The sequence below is a fragment of the Trichomycterus rosablanca genome, chromosome 3 (assembly GCF_030014385.1).
Source record: "Trichomycterus rosablanca isolate fTriRos1 chromosome 3, fTriRos1.hap1, whole genome shotgun sequence".
Classification (NCBI taxonomy): Eukaryota; Metazoa; Chordata; class Actinopteri; order Siluriformes; family Trichomycteridae; genus Trichomycterus; species Trichomycterus rosablanca.
The window spans coordinates 50,776,517-50,796,780 of NC_085990.1; the positions used below are offsets into that span (position 1 = coordinate 50,776,517).

The window sequence follows — 20,264 nt, forward strand, 5'->3', positions numbered from 1 at the left end:
TGATTAACAAGGAAGCGTCCTGAAGACTTTTAATCACCATATTCTAATTTTATTTGGGCCCAAATTATCTGACCAACTGGAACTGTTAGCTGCTATTGCCTATCAGATACACTGATCATCCATAACATTAAAACCACCTCCTTGTTTCTACACTCACTGTCCATTTTATCAGCTCCACTTACCATATAGAAGCACTTTGTAGTTCTACAATTACTGACTGTAATCCACCTTTTTCTCTGCATGCTTTGTTAGCCCCTTTTCATGCTGTTCTTCAATGGTCAGGACCCCCACAGGACCACCACAGAGCAGGTATTATTTAGGTGGTGGATGATTCTCAGCACTGCAGTGACACTGACATGGTGGTGGTGTGTTTGTGTGTGTTGTGCTGGTATGAGTGGATTAGACACAGCAGCGCTTCTGGAGTTTTTAAACACCTCACTGTCACTGCTAGACTGAGAATAGTCCACCAACCAAAAATATCCAGCCAACAGCGCCCCGTGGGCAGTGTCCTGTGACCACTGATAAAGGTCTAGAAGATGACCGACTCAAACAGCAGCAATAGATGAGCGATCATCTCTGACTTTACATCTACAAGGTGGACCAACTAGGTAGGACTGTCTAATAGAGTGGACAGTGAGTGGACACGGTATTTAAAAACTCCATCAGCGCTGCTGTGTCTGATCCACTCATACCAGCACAACACACACTAACACACCACCACCATGTCAGTGTCACTGCAGTGCTGAGAATGATCCACCACCTAAATAATACCTGCTCTGTGGTGGTCCTGACATATGGACTACAGTCAGTAATTGTAGAAGTACAAAGTGCTTCTGTATGGTAAGTGAAGCTGATAAAATGGACAGTGAGTGTAGAAACAAAGATGTGGTTTTAATGTTATGGCTGATCAGTGTAAGTGGTTAATTAACAATCAACAGAATTAAACCTAATTGGGGGAAATTCATGACAAACCACAAAAAAACATCTTTGTGCTAAACGATTTTATTGCTTATTGTGAGTATACATGTAAATATATATTTGTTTAATCATAAGTACAATTTTAAAAGTGACATTTTTACTAACATACAAAAATACTGCGTTAGTATGAGCCCCGTGATAAATAAAGGAAATAATTCTCTCCGTCCTTCCCTGTGACAGCTCACACATCGTACTGCTGTACTGTAATATTTAGTAAAACTTGAACCCTCACTTTCGGACATAATACAGCGTCCCACGACCCCGCCGCCATGTTTTAGGTGCAGCGTTAGCAGGTCTGATGGAGCGGCCGAGCACGGTCCAGCGCGGAGAGGATTTATTGAGATAGAAGCGGTCGGAGCTGACCTTTAGGGTCCAGAATGAATCACAGCTAGTCTTCATATTTAATGATCTGAAACCAGTAGACAGTGACCTTTCTTCACGGTGTTCATGGTATAACACGAGCAGGCCGGCTCCGAGAATTATTGCTCAGCGCTCAGGAGCTGGAGAGGAGTCGTGTAAATGTTAGTGCACAACTACAGTTCTGAGTTGGTCGAGAGACGCATCACAGCATTTTTATTATTTTTAATCCTACGTTCATACACAGACGAGTTCATTTAAGGTGGCAGGGTGGCACAGCTGATTTAATCCTCATTAATAATCCCTTTTACACTATTTTTGTGTGGTTTTGGAAGCCGAGAACAAGAACCTGACCAATTGGAACTGTTATCTGTTATTTTCTAGAAGATACATGTGCTTAATTAAGCACAATCACCAAAACTAAACATAATTGGGGGAAAAGCTGCTCTGGGGGTGAGTATCTCTGGTTTAATTCTCATTTATAATCCCTTATATGCAATTTTTGTGTGGTTTTGGAAGACGTGAACAAGGGAATTCCACAGTTTTATTGGGAGAATGTACCAAACACCTTATGGCAAGTGTAAAAGCCACTTACACTACCTGCTGTGCCACCCTACGTCCATGTTATTTTTGTTAGGTAAAATAATAGAAGAATAATTGATAGATTTTGATGCCATGTTGAGGTTATAATATTTATTTATAGACAGAGACGTCAGGCCAGATTTAATGCAAGTTCGTTTTTTAATATATTTTCGTTTTACGCATTTTCTCCCTTTTAGCGTGTCCAATTGCCCGATTGCATCATGCTTCCTCTCCACCAATGCCGATCCCCGCTCTGACTGAGGAGAACGAAGCTAACCCACGGGGCGTGGGTAGCAGCCGTATTCGTTTTTTTATTCACCTACACTTTGACGAGTGCAATGCAGATCAGCACTGTGTACGGAGAGACACACCCTGATCAGCACTCGTTTCCCGTCTCTGTTCAGGCACCATCAATCAGCCAGCAGAGGTCGTAGTTGCATTAGTTATGAGAGAGAGACCCAATCCGGCTTTTAATATCCCACCCCTAACTGAACAATAGGCCAATCGTTATTCATGTGGCCGCTCAGCCCAGCCGGCAGGCAGAGCCGAGACTCGATACGATGTATTTGAGATCATAGCTCTGGTTCCAGCGTGTGTTTTTACCGCTGCGCCACCTGAACGGCCATGTAAGTTCGTTTAAATTTGAAGATTTATGCTTCAACCTGGAGATAACTCTATGAATTAATTTACAAGAAGGTGGTAATCAGGGACCCAGTGACATGATGTGGCTTGTTTATAAGTGGAACGAGAACATGCTTATTCTGGGAAGAACAAAATAAAGTGTAACTAGCAGACAATAAGGTCACAATGAGCCTTAATCAATCCTATAATCCTATAATGTTGTGTTTTGTTTAGGGGTCCAGGTTTTGTGTTCTTTACACCAAATGCTTTTACAAATGACAGATTTAAAATGACAGATTTAAATACAAGTGTTTTTTAAGTAAAATCCAGATTTATAAAGCTTGTTAACAAGTCGCTTGCATGTCGGCTGGCACATTATGGCAACCTCAGGACTGCTTAGGTTAATGAGATCCAAAATGCAGTGTTTAGGTGACTAAAGATATTATTTCTAATTACTTACATCACCAGCTGTGCCACCATGCTCAATATAATATTTGTTAGTTAAAATAATAGAAGAATAATTGATAAATAGATAGAATGGTGTTTCTGCTTTGTTTTGATGCCCTGCGGAGGCTATAATATTAATTTAGAGACAGAGACGTCAGGCCAAATTGATACAAGATAACTTGAATTAAAATAACTTGATGAATAAATTTATAAGAAGGTACGCAGTGACATTACGTGGCTTGTTTATAAGTGGAGCGAGAACACTTCTTCTGGGTGCATTCTTTTAAAAATGAAGAATAGAGAGCAGGGTGAACAAAGTGTAACAAGCAGATAATAAGGTCACAATGTGCCTTAATCATTCCTATAATCCTATAATGTTGTGTTTTGTTTAGGGGTCCAGGTTTTGTGTTCTTTACGCCAAGTGCTTTTACAAATCAGATTTAAATACAAGGTTTTTTTATTAAGTAAAACCCAGCTTTGTAAAGCTTGTTTATAAGTAGCTTGCATGTCGGCTGGCACATTATGGCAGGTTTGGACCTCAGGACTGCGTAAGCCAATGAGCTCTAAAAGCGAATGCAGTGTTTAGGTGACTAAAGATATTATTTCTAATTACTTACACCACCAACTGTACCACCAAGCTCCATATCATTTTTGTTAGTTAAAATAATAGAAGGATAATCGATAGATAGATAGATAGATAGATAGATAGATAGATAGATAGATAGATAGATAGATAGATAGGTAGGTAGGTAGGTAGGTAGGTAGGTAGGTAGGTAGGTAGGTAGGTAGGTAGATAGATAGATAGATAGATAGATAGATAGATAGATAGATAGATAGATAGATAGATAGATAGATAGAATGGTGTTTCTGCATTGTTTTGATGTCGTGGGGAGGTTATAATATTTATTTATAGACAGAGACGTCAGGCAGAGACAGAGACGTCAGATTTAATAAAAGTTAATTTACAAGAAGATGGTAATCAGGGACACAGTAACATTAGGTGGCTTGTTTATAAGTGAAATGAGAATGTGAATAAAGAATAGAGAGCAGGGAGAACAAAATAAAGCCTAACAATAAATTACATTTAGAGAGCACATAAGAGCGCAATGTGTCTTAATCATTCCTATAATGTTAAACATTCCTATAAAATTTTGTTTAGGGGTCCAGGTTTTGTGTTCTTTACGCCAAGTGCTTTTACAAATTAGATTATCAGATTAAATACAAGGTAAAATCCAGCTTTCTAAAGCTTGTTTATAAGTCGCTTGCATTTAGGCTGGCACATTATGACAGGTTTGGGTCTCAGGACTGCGTAAGCCAATGCGATCTCAAAGCGAATACAGTGTTTAAGTGACTGTAGACTATATTTCTAAGTATATACGTAAACATCCTGGCTCATTTCTAAATAAAACTATATTTTAGTATATATACTTGCAGTCTAAAGTTTGGACACACCTGATGGAGACAAAAGCAGCCAGCAATAGCTTATGTCAAGACTGCTGGAGACTTCAGTTTCCTTATTTTTATGCATTTTCCCTCATTTTTCCTCCCAATTTAGACGTACCCAATTACCCGATCTCATTTCACTTCCTCTACTGCTGTAGACCTCCACTCCTGACCGAGGAGGCCGTGACTAACACACACACACACACACACACATCTTCCAACACTTCTTTTTACTTAAGGTGGGTTTACATGGAGATCCGTATCATGCATGGAGAGTCACACAGTGATCTCCATTATCCTTCATCACTGATCAAGTGCTGATGATCAGCCAGCAGAGGTAATAACTGCAGCACAGCAGTCATGAAAAATGCTCTCCAGCAATCCCTGCCCGACAAATGAGCCAATCATGGCCCATATAGGTGGTATATATATATGTATGAGTGATCTTTAAAAAGCTTCTGCACTTTTATATTTTGGTTATAAGCAGTGAAGGTGGGAGGAGTAGTAATCAGTCATGTCTGAGAGACTAAGAGGCACTTATAGTCCGGCAGCGACATCTGATTTCCACCTGTTTGGATGATCAAAGAAGCTTTAGGGGAAGAAGATTTTCATGTGATGATGATGTGACAGCAGCGCTGCATCAGTGGCTACGAGCTCAACCAAAAACATTTGTTGCTGATGGCATTAAAAAGTTGATATGATGCTGGAAAAATGCATCAGAAGGTGATGATGTAGAAAAATGGTGTGATTTGTTTTTGCAATTCTTAATAAATTGTGTGGAAAATTGTAGAAGAACCCTTGTGTATATATATATGGTGCTGCACAGAGATGAGGGATAATGGAGATCAGTGCGTGACTCTATATGTATAATACGGATTTCCATATGAACCTGCCTTATGCAGGTGAAAAGAAGTGGTCAGATACTGCACCTGTGTCAGAGGGGGTGTGTGTTAATCACAGCTCTTTTCGGTCGAAATGCGATTGGGTAATTGGATATGACTAGATTGGGAGGACAATTGCAGACGTGTCTTACAGTACTGTGACAGTATACTGTCTAAGCAACTATGGGTTAAAAGCTTGGCACAAGGACCCAACAGTGGCAACCTGGCAGTGGTGGGGCTTGAACCAGTGACTTTTCGATGACTAGTCCAGTACCAGAGCTAAACTCTAGATGCCAGTGGTTGCAAGGATCAAAATGTAAAAAATTTAGTGTAACAGAAATGCTCCAACAGATGAATTTGTGATCAAAAACATAGTAAATATGTCATAGTTAATAGTCTAGTGTTATTTTTTATTATTATTAATATTTAAACTGAATGCATTATCACATAAGTGAAGGTACACTTTGTTCTTACGCCTCTTCAGATTACAGCACACGTTTGGTCACACACCCCATTATTCACCGTTCATTTATCTTCATTACCACCTCTTGTACGTCTGATTATTTTCTGTCCAACTAACGTCTCATTTGAGCAGTGAGCATAGCAGGAGGTACCGTCACGGCGTTCTGCCGGGAGACCCAGCACGCAGCCGAGGCACGGGCTCCCCGCATCATCACAAAAAAATCCATTATTCGCCTCGTCCCTCTTCATTCTCATTAGCGCAGCCCTGACGGTGAGGAGCGGACCGACTCCACGGCAACACGTTGGCCCGCTATTGTAATGAAATAACGCCAGTATTTTTGTCTGTGCGATTATTTCTGGATAATTGGCTTCAGAATATAAGGCAATTATTTCTCCAAACTAATTATTTGCACCCCCCGTTCACAACAAAGGTCATTTTTCACCGGGCAATTATGCACCCAAATCAATGCTCTGATGTCGACGTTTTTTTTTATCCTCTCTCTCGCTCTCTCCTCATTCTCCTCTTTCGTTTAGCATACGGGCGTGACGCCTTGAGGGACGCCTCTCTTCGGCACGTAGGGCGTCGTCCTGGCAACCATCCGGATGCAGTCGATGATGGGACAGACGCTGAGGCAGAGAGTGCAGCCGGTGCAGCTGTCCTGAACCACCGGCAAATGGGTCTCAGGGTCAAACGTAATGGCCTAGCGGAGACAGAGATGAGCACACACTATTAGATTAGAGTCATTACGCCCTCGGCGGGGGGTACATGGAGCCGCCGACGGACGTTTAACAACACGCGCGCTTCCATATGCTCGGCGCAGCCGGCGAGGGCCGCTAACCTTCCGGTCGTTTGCGGGATGAGCCGTGACTTACCCAGAGAATTGGTAAAAATCCGCCGGACTTCTGTTTAAAAGGCAACTGATTTCAGATGAGGTCGTGATAGTAAATATTAGTAGTGGCTTTTATAACCGTATAGAGCATTTTAATATATTCAGTAAGTGTTCTTAAATCTGTGTGATCTGGCCGTGTGTCTCAAGAACGGAACAGACAGAGACAGACAGACAGACAGACAGACAGACAGACAGATAGATAGACAGACAGACAGACAGACAAATAAATAGACAGATAAATAAAAAGAGACAAATAAATAGATGGATGGATGGATGGATGGATAGATAGATAGACAGACAGATAGATAGACAGACAGATAGAAAGACAGACAGAAAGACAGATAGGCAGAGAGATAGATAGATAGATAGATAGATAGATAGATAGATAGATAGATAGATAGATAGATAGATAGATAGATAGATAGATAGATACAGGGGTTGGACAAAATAACTGAAACACCTGTCATTTTAGTGTGGTAGGTTTCATGGCTAAATTGGACCAGTCTGGTGGCCAATCTTCATTAATTGCACATTGCACCAGTAAGAGCAGAGTGTGAAGGTTCAATTAGCAGGGTAAGAGCACAGTTTTGCTCAAAATATTGCAATGCACACAACATTATGGGTGACATACCAGAGTTCAAAAGAGGACAAATTGTTGGTGCACGTCTTGCTGGCGCATCTGTGACCAAGACAGCAAGTCTTTGTGATGTATGAAGAGCCACGGTATCCAGGGTAATGTCAGCATACCACCAAGAAGGACAAACCACATCCAACAGGATTAACTGTGGACGCAAGAGGAAGCTGTCTGAAAGGGATGTTCGGGTGCTAACCCGGATTGTATCCAAAAAACATAAAACCACGGCTGCCCAAATCACGGCAGAATTAAATGTGCACCTCGACTCTCCTGTTTCCACCAGAACTGTCCGTCGGGAGCTCCACAGGGTCAATATACACGGCCGGGCTGCTATAGCCAAACCTTTGGTCACTCGTGCCAATGCCAAACGTCGGTTTCAATGGTGCAAGGAGCGCAAATCTTGGGCTGTGGACAATGTGAAACATGTATTGTTCTCTGATGAGTCCACCTTTACTGTTTTCCCCACATCCGGGAGAGTTACGGTGTGGAGAAGCCCCAAAGAAGCGTACCACCCAGACTGTTGCATGCCCAGAGTGAAGCATGGGGGTGGATCAGTGATGGTTTGGGCTGCCATATCATGGCATTCCCTTGGCCCAATACTTGTGCTAGATGGGCGCGTCACTGCCAAGGACTACCGAACCATTCTGGAGGACCATGTGCATCCAATGGCGGTGCCGTGTATCAGGATGACAATGCACCAATACACACAGCAAGACTGGTGAAAGATTGGTTTGATGAACATGAAAGTGAAGTTGAACATCTCCCATGGCCTGCACAGTCACCAGATCTAAATATTATTGAGCCACTTTGGGGTGTTTTGGATCAGGAAACGTTTTCCTCCACCAGCATCACGTAGTGACCTGGCCACTATCCTGCAAGAAGAATGGCTTAAAATCCCTCTGACCACTGTGCAGGACTTGTATATGTCATTTCCAAGACGAATTGATGCTGTATTGGCCGCAAAAGGAGGTCCTACACCATACTAATAAATTATTGTGGTCTAAAACCAGGTGTTTCAGTTATTTTGTCCAACCCCTGTAGATAGATAGATAGATAGATAGATAGATAGATAGATAGATAGATAGATAGATAGATAGATAGATAGATAGATAGATAGATAGATAGATAGATAGATAGATAGACAAATATAGATAAATAAATAGATAGATAGATAGATAGACAGACGGACAGACAGATAGACAGACAGATAGACTGATAGATAGACAGACAGATAGATAGATAGACATACATACATACAGACAGACAGAAAATAAATAGATAGATAGATAGATAGATAGACAGATAGGCAGAGAGATAGATAGATAGAAAGATAGATAGATAGATAGATAGATAGATAGATAGATAGATAGATAGATAGATAGATAGATAGATAGATAGATAGATAGGCAGCCAGCTAGATAGACAGATAGACAGACAGACAGAGGACAGAGAGAGGACAGACAGATAGATAAAACACAGACAGATAGTTACAGTGGGGGAAATAAGTGTTTAATCCCCTGCTGATTTTGTAAGTTTACCCCCTTACAAAGACTTAAACAGTCTATAATTTTTATGGAAGGTTTATTTTAACAGAAAGAGACAGAATATCAACAAAAAATTCAGAAAAAAAACATTAAATAAAAGTTATAAATTAATTTGTATTCAATTAAGGGAAATAAGTATTTGATCCCCTACCAACCAGCAAGAATTCTGACCCCCACAGACCGGTTATGTGCCCATGAGGCACACAAATGAGTCCTGTCCCTGTATAAAAGACTCCTGTCACAGAATCAGTTTCTTCTGTTCAAATCTCTCGACCACCATGGGCAAGACCAAAGAGCTATCAAAGGACGTCAGGGACAAGATTGCAGACCTGCACAAGGCTGGAATGGGCTACAAGACCATCAGCAAGAAGCTTGGTGAGCAAGAGACCACTGTTGGTGCGATCATTCGAAAATGGAGGAAATACAAGATCACAGTCAATCACCCTCACTCTGGAGCTCCATGCAAGATCTCACCTGGTGGGGTAAGAATGATTCTGAGAAAGGTGAGGTCAGTCCAGAATTACACGGGAGGAGCTTGTCAATGATCTCAAGGGAGCTGGGAGCAGAGAAATGCTGGATATGACCCCAAGAACACCATCCCCACCGGGCATTTCTCTGCCTCTAAACACGGCGAGTGGAGTTGATGCCAAAGAGCTCAATTTTGGTCTCATCTGACCATATCACATTCTCCCAAGCTTTCTCTGAATCATTCAGGTGTTCATTGGCAAACTTCAGACGGGCCTGTACATGAGCCTTCTTGAGCAGAGGGACTTTGCGGGCACTGCAGGATCTCAATCCATTACGGCGAAGTGTGTTACTAATGGTTTTCTTGGTGACTGTGCTCCCAGCTCCCTTGAGATCATTGACAAGCTCCTCCCGTGTAATTCTGGACTGACCTCACCTTTCTCAGAATCATTCTTACCCCACCAGGTGAGATCTTGCATGGAGCTCCAGAGTGAGGGTGATTGACTGTGATCTTGTATTTCTTCCATTTTCGAATGATCGCACCAACAGTGGTCTCTTTCTCACCAAGCTTCTTGCTGATGGTCTTGTAGCCCATTCCAGCCTTGTGCAGGTCTACAATCTTGTCCCTGACGTCCTTTGATAGCTCTTTGGTCTTGCCCATGGTGGTCGAGAGATTTGAACGGAAGAAACTGATTCTGTGACAGGAGTCTTTTATACAGGGACAGGACTAATTTGTGTGCCTCATGGGCACATAACCGGTCTGTGGGGGTCAGAATTCTTGCTGGTTGGTAGGGGATCAAATACTTATTTCCCTTAATTAAATACAAATTAATTTATAACTTTTATTTAATGTTTTTTTTCTGGATTTTTTGTTGATATTCTGTCTCTCTCTGTTAAAATAAACCTTCCATAAAAATTAGACTGTTCAAGTCTTTGTAAGGGGGTAAACTTACAAAATCAGCAGGGGATCAAATACTTATTTCCCCCACTGTAGATAGATAGATAGATAGATAGATAGATAGATAGATAGATAGATAGATAGATAGATAGATAGATAGATAGATAGATAGATAGATAGATAGATAGATAGATAGATAGATAGATAGATAGATAGATAGATAGATAGACAAGACACATAGATAGATAGATCGATAGACAGACAAGCAGACAGACAAGACACATAAATAAACAGACAGACAGATAGACAAGACACATAGATCGATAGACAGACAGGCAGACAGAATGACAGATAGATAGATAGACAAGACACAGTGTTCGGGGGCGAGTAATGAGGTAAGAAAACTAAATACTGATCTGATTTTAAACAGGTGATAATTACAATGCCAGTTTAGATAGATCTTTATGGCATCCTCCCTTTTTTAGTGAGGGGGATTAACAACCTATGGGACCATGAGGAGTATAAAAGACCTATGTAAAATTGTTTTATTCTACACTGCAGAATCCACAATTATGCTTTAATAAACCTCAGTCGGGCTGAAGAGACTCTTTGTGTCCGAGTTTCTGATCTAAAAAGTTCCACTCTGAGGTGAAGATGAAAGAAAAGAAAAACAATCTCATTCACGTCTGAAATGCAGTCGTCGCTGAACTCTGATGTTTTGCAATTAATGACGGGCCACCTATTTGATCATGACACATCAGGCTGATAAATGCTCCTCTTTATTAAAAAGCATTAATAATATGTAATCCCCCCCCAGAGAGCCACTCTCAGACGATCACTGTCACGATGAACAATTACCGCTTTAATAAAACCAAGCTAGCTACTTCATCAATACCCTTATGATAAATCGAAGGAGACGTTTATTTAGCAGGAGAAAGCAGCAGAAAGAGACAAATACTTTAATAAAACTGTCACAACCGGCCCATCCTGTGCTCCTCTTCCAGCCCAGGCGGAGGGGGACCCTGCCATTTTCACTTCTAATACGCGTCAATGCCTTGGCTTGAAAACAAGGCTGGATAATGAGACTGCTGGGGAGCGTCATTTAGAAGCACTCACACTTTTTAATTGTTTAGCATTTTAGCTTTGTTTGGCTCGGTGGTGTAGTTCCGTCCACACACACGTACACACGTCTGCTACACTTGTCTGAACGAGGCCGAACACACTACTTAGTACTTAATTCAGTATATATTTACTTTTTTATCTTATTTTACAGGGTTATATAAGTAGTGGTAACTTTTAGGGGCGGCACAGTGGGTAGCACTGTCGCCTCACAGCCAGAAGGACCTGGGTTTGATCCCCAGGCGAGGCGGTCCGGGTCCTTTCTGTGCGGAGCTTGCATGTTTTTCCAGTGCATAATATTATCTGGGGGAGTTTCAGTGCATAAAGTCTGAGCTGAACACTGTGATCTCCGATCCCTCAGACGGCGCTGCATCAAGAACCGCCACTCAACAATAGCTGATATAACCACATGGGTGAGGGATTAGTTCATCAAACCTTTATCGAGCTCTACAATACAGAGTTACTGCACAAACACCACTTAAAATCTTGCTGTGCAAACCAGGAGCCTTATGTTAAGCATTTCCAGAAGCAGCGTCAACTTCTCTGGGCTCTGAGGCATCTGGGATGGACCATCACACAGTGGAAGCATGTATTGTGGTCAGATGAATCAGCATTCCAGGTCTTTTTTGGAAGAAATGGAAGCTGTGTGCTCCAGACCAAAGATAAAAAGGAGCATCCCCCAGACGTTTTGTTTTTACTATTATTATTATTTGCATTTTCCATACTTTCTAATCCCTCAGATGGCACTGCATCAAAAACCGTTATTCATCAGCAGCTGATTTAAACACATGGGCGAAGAATTACTCTGGCAAACCTTTGTCAGGTACTAGAGTACAGAGTTACATTCACAAATGCCACTTAAAACTGTACTGTGCAAAAAAGAAGCCTTATGGTAACCATTTCCATAAGTGGTGTCGACTTCTCTGGGCTCGGAGGCATCTGGGATGGCCCATCACACAGTGGAAATGTGTATTGTGGTCAGATGAATCAGCATTCCAGGTCTTTTTTGGAAGAAATGGACGCTGTGTGCCCCGGACCAAAAATTTTTTTTACTATTATTACTATTTGCATTTTCCATACTGTCCCAACTATTTTATTTAGGGTGGTAGAAATAATTGTTGAATTAATGACTATAAAAGTTAAATAAATGATTGAAATCCTCTGACTGCCGTGACCACGTCCCCTACAAACCGTTCAACTGTGTTTAAAGCAGAAATTGGCCAAAACATCAAAACCACTGACAGGTGAAGCGAACGACATTGCTGATCTCGTTACACTGGCACCCGTCAAAAGGCAGGAAATATTAGACGTGCTGGACAAATGGCCGAGCGGAAAGGATCCGAGTGATTCTGACAAGAGCCAAATTGTGACAACCAGACGAATGGGTCAGGGCAGCTCAAAAATGGCAGGTCCTGCAGGTTCCTGGCACGCAGTGGTTAGTACCTACCGAAAGTGGTCCAGGGAAGGGCGACAGGGTCATGGGTGTTCAGGGCTGATTGATGCGCGTGGGCTAGCCTGTCTGATCTAATCCCACAGAAGAGCTATTGTAGCACAAATTACTGAGCTGGGTATGATAGAGGGGTGGCAGCACATACAGCGCATATGATCCTGCATAGTCACAGACCGGTCAGAATGACCATGCTGACCCCGGCACGGGATGGACCTGTTTCATTTCATTTTCAGCATTTAGCAGATGCTTTTATCCAAAGTGACTTACAGTAGTGTGACAGTATACTGTCTAAGCAATTGAGGGTTAAGGGCCTTGCTCAAGGGCCCAACAGTGGGGCTTGAACCAGTGACCTTTTGATTACTAGTCCAGCACTCTAACCACTAGGCTACAACTGCCCAATACACGATATTAGTCTTGAATAAGACATGTGGTTTTATTATTGAACAGTCATGTTACATTTTTAAGCCAATGTGCTAATAAAAACTTCTAAAATAAAACACAGTGGTACCCTGTAACTCAACGTCCCCTAAACTCGAAATCTTTGAAACTTGACGCCCTTTGTGACTCGACTTTTTAAACTCGACGTTTCCCTTAAAGCGGTTTTGCCGCTTCTCATGTGAATGCGCCGGTACTGAACGAAATACAATAATCCAAGATCAAGCATCTCCACGATTAAGCAGCATAAGGAAACAATAAAGAAGTAAAGCTAAAATGCAGCTTTTAACTTTGTTTTATTGTATTTCAGTGTTTTTATATTATATTTGTGTTATTTTCTGGGCATAACTGACAAAAACAACCCCATTATTTTACATGAGCCTAAAATATATGCAGTTCCACAGGACCACCAACATTAACAGGTTTCCCAAACATCCTTATGGGAAAAAATACCTTGAAACTCAACGTCTTTTAAACTCAACACCACTCACAGTTTCAAGGTACCGCTGTATTAAAATAAATAATAATTAATAAATAATCAAATAACTTCTAATAAAAAAAAACATCTAGAACCACTTCTCTCATGTCCAGTTTTGCCTTGGCTTACATTTCATTTGGTGCAATAATTTTGACCGGATCTATTGGATTAAAGGATTGAAACTTCTTCACAGCAGGAAGGTTCTAAGTTCGATTCCCAAGTGGAGCGGTTCGGGTCCTTTCTGTGCGGATTTTGCATGTTCTCCCCGTGTCTGTTGCTGTTTCCTCCGGGAGCTCCGGTTTCCTCCCACAGTACAAAGACGTGCAGTCAGGTGAACTGGAGATACTAAAAAGTCTCCCTGGTATGAGTGTGTGTGTGTGTGTGTGTTTGCCCTGTGATGGACTGGTGACCTGTCCTAAGTGAATTGGACCCACCGCGACCCTGAAAATGATAAACCGGTGTTAAAACTGACAATGTATGAATGAATAAATGAATCCTCTTCTTCTGTTTTCGGCTGCTACCTTTAGGGGTCGCTACAGTGGATCATTCGTGTCCATCTCGCCCTGTACTGAAAATCCACCTCTTTGACTCCAGCCACCTTCATGTCCTCTCTCACCGCATCCACAAACCTCCTCTTGGGCTTCCTCTGCATCCTCAGCACCTTCTCCTGATAGAACTCTCATCCCTCCTCTGAACATGCTCAAACAATCAGAATCTCACCTCTCTAACTTAGGGTCTGTCCAAAAACCTGGTGATCTCTCTACATATATGTCATCTTACACTCTCGAGAAGAGGCGTGTCTAAATCCTTAGATTCCTTAAAATGCTACTACTGAGGCACCTTAATTCTGAGGGATAATCTGACTGAATAACGAGGGAGTGTCTAATGCTTCCTCAACGCTGAAGGCAATCCCAAGTCGATGTCTAAGGCAGCTGATCAGGTAGGTAGTAGGCAGTGAGGCAGCTCACTAGGTTTTCAAAAAGCAGGTGACCATGCTATGGGGTCAGAAGGGGTCACAGTACAGTCCCGACTTCAGACTGGACAGCACCACTGGCTGAGCTGGTCTGAACCCTCTCATAAAATAAAGCAGGATAATAATGCTCTCTCTCTCTCTCTCTCTCTCTCTCTACAGCTGTACAGCTGTGCTGCAGAAATAAAGTCAAACCAGATAGGATTGAAAAGGGAAAAGGTTATGACCAGAGTCTCCAGACTGTGGGTCTGTGTGGGTGCAGGCGTACAGACAGTGTGTATTTTGTGCATGTGTGTGTGTGTTTATGTGAGTAGATGGATGGAAGCCAGCACCTGGTATCCGGAGTCATTGCAGGTCATGTAACACTTTCCACAGTTGATGCACATCTCTTCATCAATGAGAGCCTGCACTTGCTCCTGGTTGTTCAGCTCCTGGTACGCTCCGATATGCTTCAGAGCTCGGGCTATCACATCCTGACCACCACAGACAAAACACACGTGAGCAGAGACGTACAAACAAAACAAAGCTCATGAGTCGAGAGGTGTAAATGAATTCTTACTTTAACCGCTGGTACTGGTTTATTAGGGGTGTGGATTCTCGAGCCGCTGGAGGGAACCAGACTGGGATCACTGACGTCAGAGAGCTTCTGTTTGTAGTTTGATATGGCCTGCTTCTTCTCCTGAAGATATGGACCAAAACTCGGCAGTTTCTAGGAAAAAAGAAAGTACATCATTTAGCATCAATTTAAAGAACACAACTGAACCCAGGCTTAAACCGTCTTTAATTTATGTTTACCTTGTTGTGTCATGCCAAAGCTAATCATTTAAACTCTCCCACCATCCAAGTATCATATTCAGGAATTTTATACTAACTATAAAAAACACATTAAAATACAATGAAATAACACTAAATCTAAGTAACACTAAATCTAAATAATACTAAATATAAATAACACTAAATAAAAATAACACTGCAATAACACTGAATATAAAGAACACTAAATATAAATAACACTGAATATAAATAACACAATAAAATACACTGAAAATACACTAAGTATAAATAACACTAAATATAAATAACACTGAATATAAATAACACAATAAAATACACTGAAAAAACACTAAGTATAAATAACACTAAATATAAATAACACTGAATATAAATAACACAATAAAATACACTGAAAAAACACTAAGTATAAATAACACTAAATATAAATAACACTTAAAATAAATAACACTATAAAATACACTGAAAAAACACTAAGTATAAATAACACTAAGTATAAATAACACTAAATATATATAACACTGAATATAAATAACACTGAATATAAAAAACACTAAATATGAATAACGCTAAATATAAATAACACTATAAAATACACTGAAAAAACACTAAATATGAATAACAGTATAAATAACACTAAATATAAATTACACCAAATATTAATAATACTAAGTATAAATAATGCTAAGTATAAATAATAATAAAAAAATAAATAACACTAAATATAAATTACACTAAATATAAATAATACAAAATATAAATTACACTAAATATAAATAATACAAAATATTTGTTTGTTTATTAGGATTTTAACGTCATGTTTTACACTTTGGTTACAATCATGACAGGAACGGTAGTTACTCATTACACAAGATTTATCAGTTCACAAGGTTACAGTGGGGCCAAAAAGTATTTAGTCAGCCACTGATTGTGCAAGTTCTCCTACTTAGAAAGATGAGAGAGGTCTGTAATTTTCATCATAGCTACACTTCAACTATGAGAGACAAAATGAGAAAAATCCAGGAAATCACATTGTAGGATTTTTAAAGAATTTATTTGTAAATTATGGTGGAAAATAAGTATTTGGTCACCCACAAACAAGCAAGATTTCTGGCTCTCACAGACCTGTAACTTCTTCTTTAAGAAGCTCTTCTGTCCTCCACTCGTTACCTGTATTAATGGCACCTGTTTGACATCGTTATCTGTATAAAAGACACCTGTCCACAGCCTCAAACAGTCAGACTCCAAACTCAACCATGGCCAAGACCAAAGAGCTGTCGAAGGACACCAGAAAGAAAATTGTAGACCCGCACCAGGCTGGGAAGAGTGAATCTACAATAGGCAAGCAGGTTGGTGTGAATAAATCAACTGTGGGAGCAATTGTAAGAAAATGGAAGACATACAAGACCATTGATAATCTCCCTTGATCTGGGGCCCCACGCAAGATCTCATCCCAGAACTACACGGAGGGACCTGATGAATGACCTGCAGAGAGCTGGGACCAAAGTAACAAAGGCTACCATCAGTAACACACTACGCCGAGAGGGACTAAAATCCTGCAGTGCCAGGCGTGTCCCCCTGCTTAAGCCAGTACATGTCCAGGCCCGTCTGAAGTTTGCCAGAGAGCATATGGATGTACCTATGATGAAAATTACAGACCTCTCTCATCTTTCTAAGTAGGAGAACTTGCACAATCAGTGGCTGACTAAATACTTTTTGGCCCCACTGTATATCGAAAACAGTCATGGACAATTTAGTATCTCCAATTCACCTCACTTGCATGTCTTTGGACTGTGGGAGGAAACCGGAGCACCCGGAGGAATACAAAATATAAATAACACTATAAATACACTAAATACATTTAATATAAATAACTATAAGATACACTGAATTAACACCAAATACAAATAACACTAAATATAAATTAACACTAAATATAAATAACAGTGAATATTTACATTTACATTTTAGGGATTTATCAGACACTTTTATCCAAAGCGACTTGCAGTACTGTGACAATATACAGTCTGAGCAATTGAGGGTTAAGGGTCTTGCTCAGGGGCCCAACAGTGGCAACCTGGCAGTGGTGGGGCTTGAACCCCTTTCGGTTACTAGTCCAGTACCTTAACTGCTAGGCCACAACTGCCCTGAATATAAATGACACTAAATATAAATAAAACTAAATATAAATAAAAGTATAAAATACACTGAGAACAGACGTGTCGCTTGAAAAAAAAAAAAACTAAACTCACATTACATTGTATAAGAGGTGTACTGTGTACTTCAAATAAAAAATCTTGATGATTTAGAACATTTGCTCTAATTAATCTATACTGGACTGTTTCTGGATTATTTATTGTGAGAAATGTTGTATAAAACCTCAACTTAACATATTGCTTTAAAAATGTATTTATCCCATAAAGACAGTTTACCAATTAAACTCACTTTTCTAGGATTTCTGACTCTGATATAAAATATTTCGCACCCTGGCCTGACCACTCGCTTGTTTGCTTGACTGTCTGTCAGAAGAGCTGAAGATTTTTACCAAGAACAACCTGACATGCAGCAAGAAAGTTTTATCAACACTCAACTGTTGTGTACAATTTGAGAAGCAACTTCAAAAAATAAATAAATAAAACAAAATAGACTGTACTGTATATACACTGCCTGGCAAAAAAAAAGTCACCACCTGGATTTAACTTAGCAAATAGGTAAGAGCCTCCCATAGGATAATTACTGCATGGGTGATTATGTTTTAGCTGGCAACAAGTTATTTAACCCTAACTGCAGTGAGTAGCTTCTCATTTGTTAAAAAACCATGTGGAAAGACACATCCCGTGGTCGTGGAAAAGATGTTAATCTGTTTCAGAAGGGTCAAATTATTGGCATGCATCAAGCAGAGAAAACATCTAAGGAGAAGCTGAAACTACTAAAATCGGGTTAAGAACTGTCCAACGCATTATTAAAAAGTGGAAGGACAGTGGGGGGGAAACATCATCTTCCAGGAAGGAATGTGGTCAGAAAATTTTTTTGAATGATTGTGATCGGCGATCACTTAAACGTTTGGTGAAATCAAATGGTAGAAAAACTCCAGTAGAACTCAGGGATGTTTAATAGCGACAGTTAGAGCATTTCCACATGCACAATGTGAAGAGAACTCAAGGGATTAGGACTAAACAGCTGTGTAGCCTTAAGAAAACCACTTGTCAGTGAGGCTAACCGGCAAAAAGGGCTTCAATTTGCTAGGGAGCATAAAGATTGGACTCTGGAGCAATGGAAGAAGGTCATGTGGTCTGATGAGTCCAGATTTACCCTGTTCCAGAGTGATGGGCGCATCAGGGTAAGAAGAGAGGCGGCTGAAGCGATGTACCCATCATGCCTAGTGCCTACCGTACAAGCCTGTGGGGGCGGTGCTATGATCTGGGGTCGCTGCAGTCGGTCAGGTCTAGGTTCAGCAACGTTATGTGCCCAAAGAATGAGGTCAGCTGACTACCTGAATATACTGAACACCAGGTTATTCCATCAATGGATTTTTTCTTCCCTGACGGCACGGGCGTATTCGAAGATGGCAATGCCAGGATTCATCGGGCTCAAATTGTGAAAGAGAGCTTCAGGGAGCATGAGACATCATTTTCACACATGGATTGGCCACCACAGAGTCCAGACCTGAACCCCATTGAGAATCTTTGGGATGTGCTGGAGAAGACTTTGCGCAGTGGTCCAAATCTCCCATCATCAATACAAGATCTTGGGGAAAAATTAATGCAGCTCTGGACAGAAATAAATGTTGTGACGTTGCAGAAGCTTGTGGAAACGATGCCACAGCGAATGCATGCCGTAATCAAAGCTAAAGGTGGTCCAACCAAATATTGTGACCTTTTTTTTGTCAAGGCAGTCTATTTATATAGCATTTACCTAAATGTTTTTAGAGGAACACTATGCCATAAACAAAAGAGCTAAGAAAAAAAGGTCTGGAAAAAAAAGTTAAAAAGCCACATTGAATGCTGCAGGACCCACAGTGAAAGCCTTAATATTAACATGGAGAAATTTAGAAATGTAAAAGCAGCAGGTCTCCATAATTCAGGATCAATTCACTACTGATCAATCAAATTCCTGTATTACGGCACTAATCTGATACTGACTTTTTAAGATGAGTCATGTCACAGACAGATTGACATTGAGACTATCATTCATTCATTCATTTCTATGTTTTACCACCACTTTATCCTGATCAGGGTCGTGGTAGGTCCAGTTTCCCTGGAATCAGTGGACACGATGCAGATAACAACCCCCCCCCCCCCCCCCCCACACACACACACAGGAAGCCAAATGAAACTTGCTTTCATTTTAACCCGGTGGTCATCCTGAGCAGTGAGACTGGTGTTTACTCGTACCAGTAATCACTTAATCAAAGAGCTTCATGTGTGCTAAAGCATCACTGCTGCTTCCCTAATTAAAGCATTGGAGGTAAACAAAAACAGAACCTTAAAGTCAGTCAGGCTGATCACATAAAAGCCCCGGCGCTGGTTTTTGAGTGGTAGGAGCACTGATTTTCCTCTTTGAAAATTAATGAGATGCTTTGGTTAGCGTTCAGTGAAGTCCTGGAAACCTGCAGCATCACTTGTTTAACTTCAGGTCAGAAAAGGCTTTTAGGCAGATAGGAAATTCATTCTAAAAATAATTACGGCCAACGTATTAATTAATATCATGTATTTATTAAAGAAGAGTACACACACTATATAAACTGTAGATAAAAGTGAAATGAAAGATGTTTTTGGACATGCTTGGCTAAATTCAAATAGATTTTCAGGTCACTTT

General features: G+C 40.7%; 1 protein-coding gene across 1 annotated transcript in view; it reads right to left on the reverse strand.

Annotated features, from left to right (window-relative positions):
• Nucleotides 1–5,698: 5,698 nt before the first annotated feature.
• Nucleotides 5,699–20,264, reverse strand: part of dpyda.1 (dihydropyrimidine dehydrogenase a, tandem duplicate 1) — a 358,262-nt gene continuing 343,696 nt past the window's right edge. Inside the window, exons 22-24 of the mRNA XM_062991432.1 lie at nt 15,214–15,363; nt 14,987–15,127; nt 5,699–6,472 (exon numbers count right to left, since the gene is read on the reverse strand). Coding sequence (XP_062847502.1) covers nt 6,302–6,472; nt 14,987–15,127; nt 15,214–15,363 — 462 coding nt within the window. The 3' untranslated portion in view covers nt 5,699–6,301. The remainder of the gene's footprint in view (nt 6,473–14,986; nt 15,128–15,213; nt 15,364–20,264) is intronic.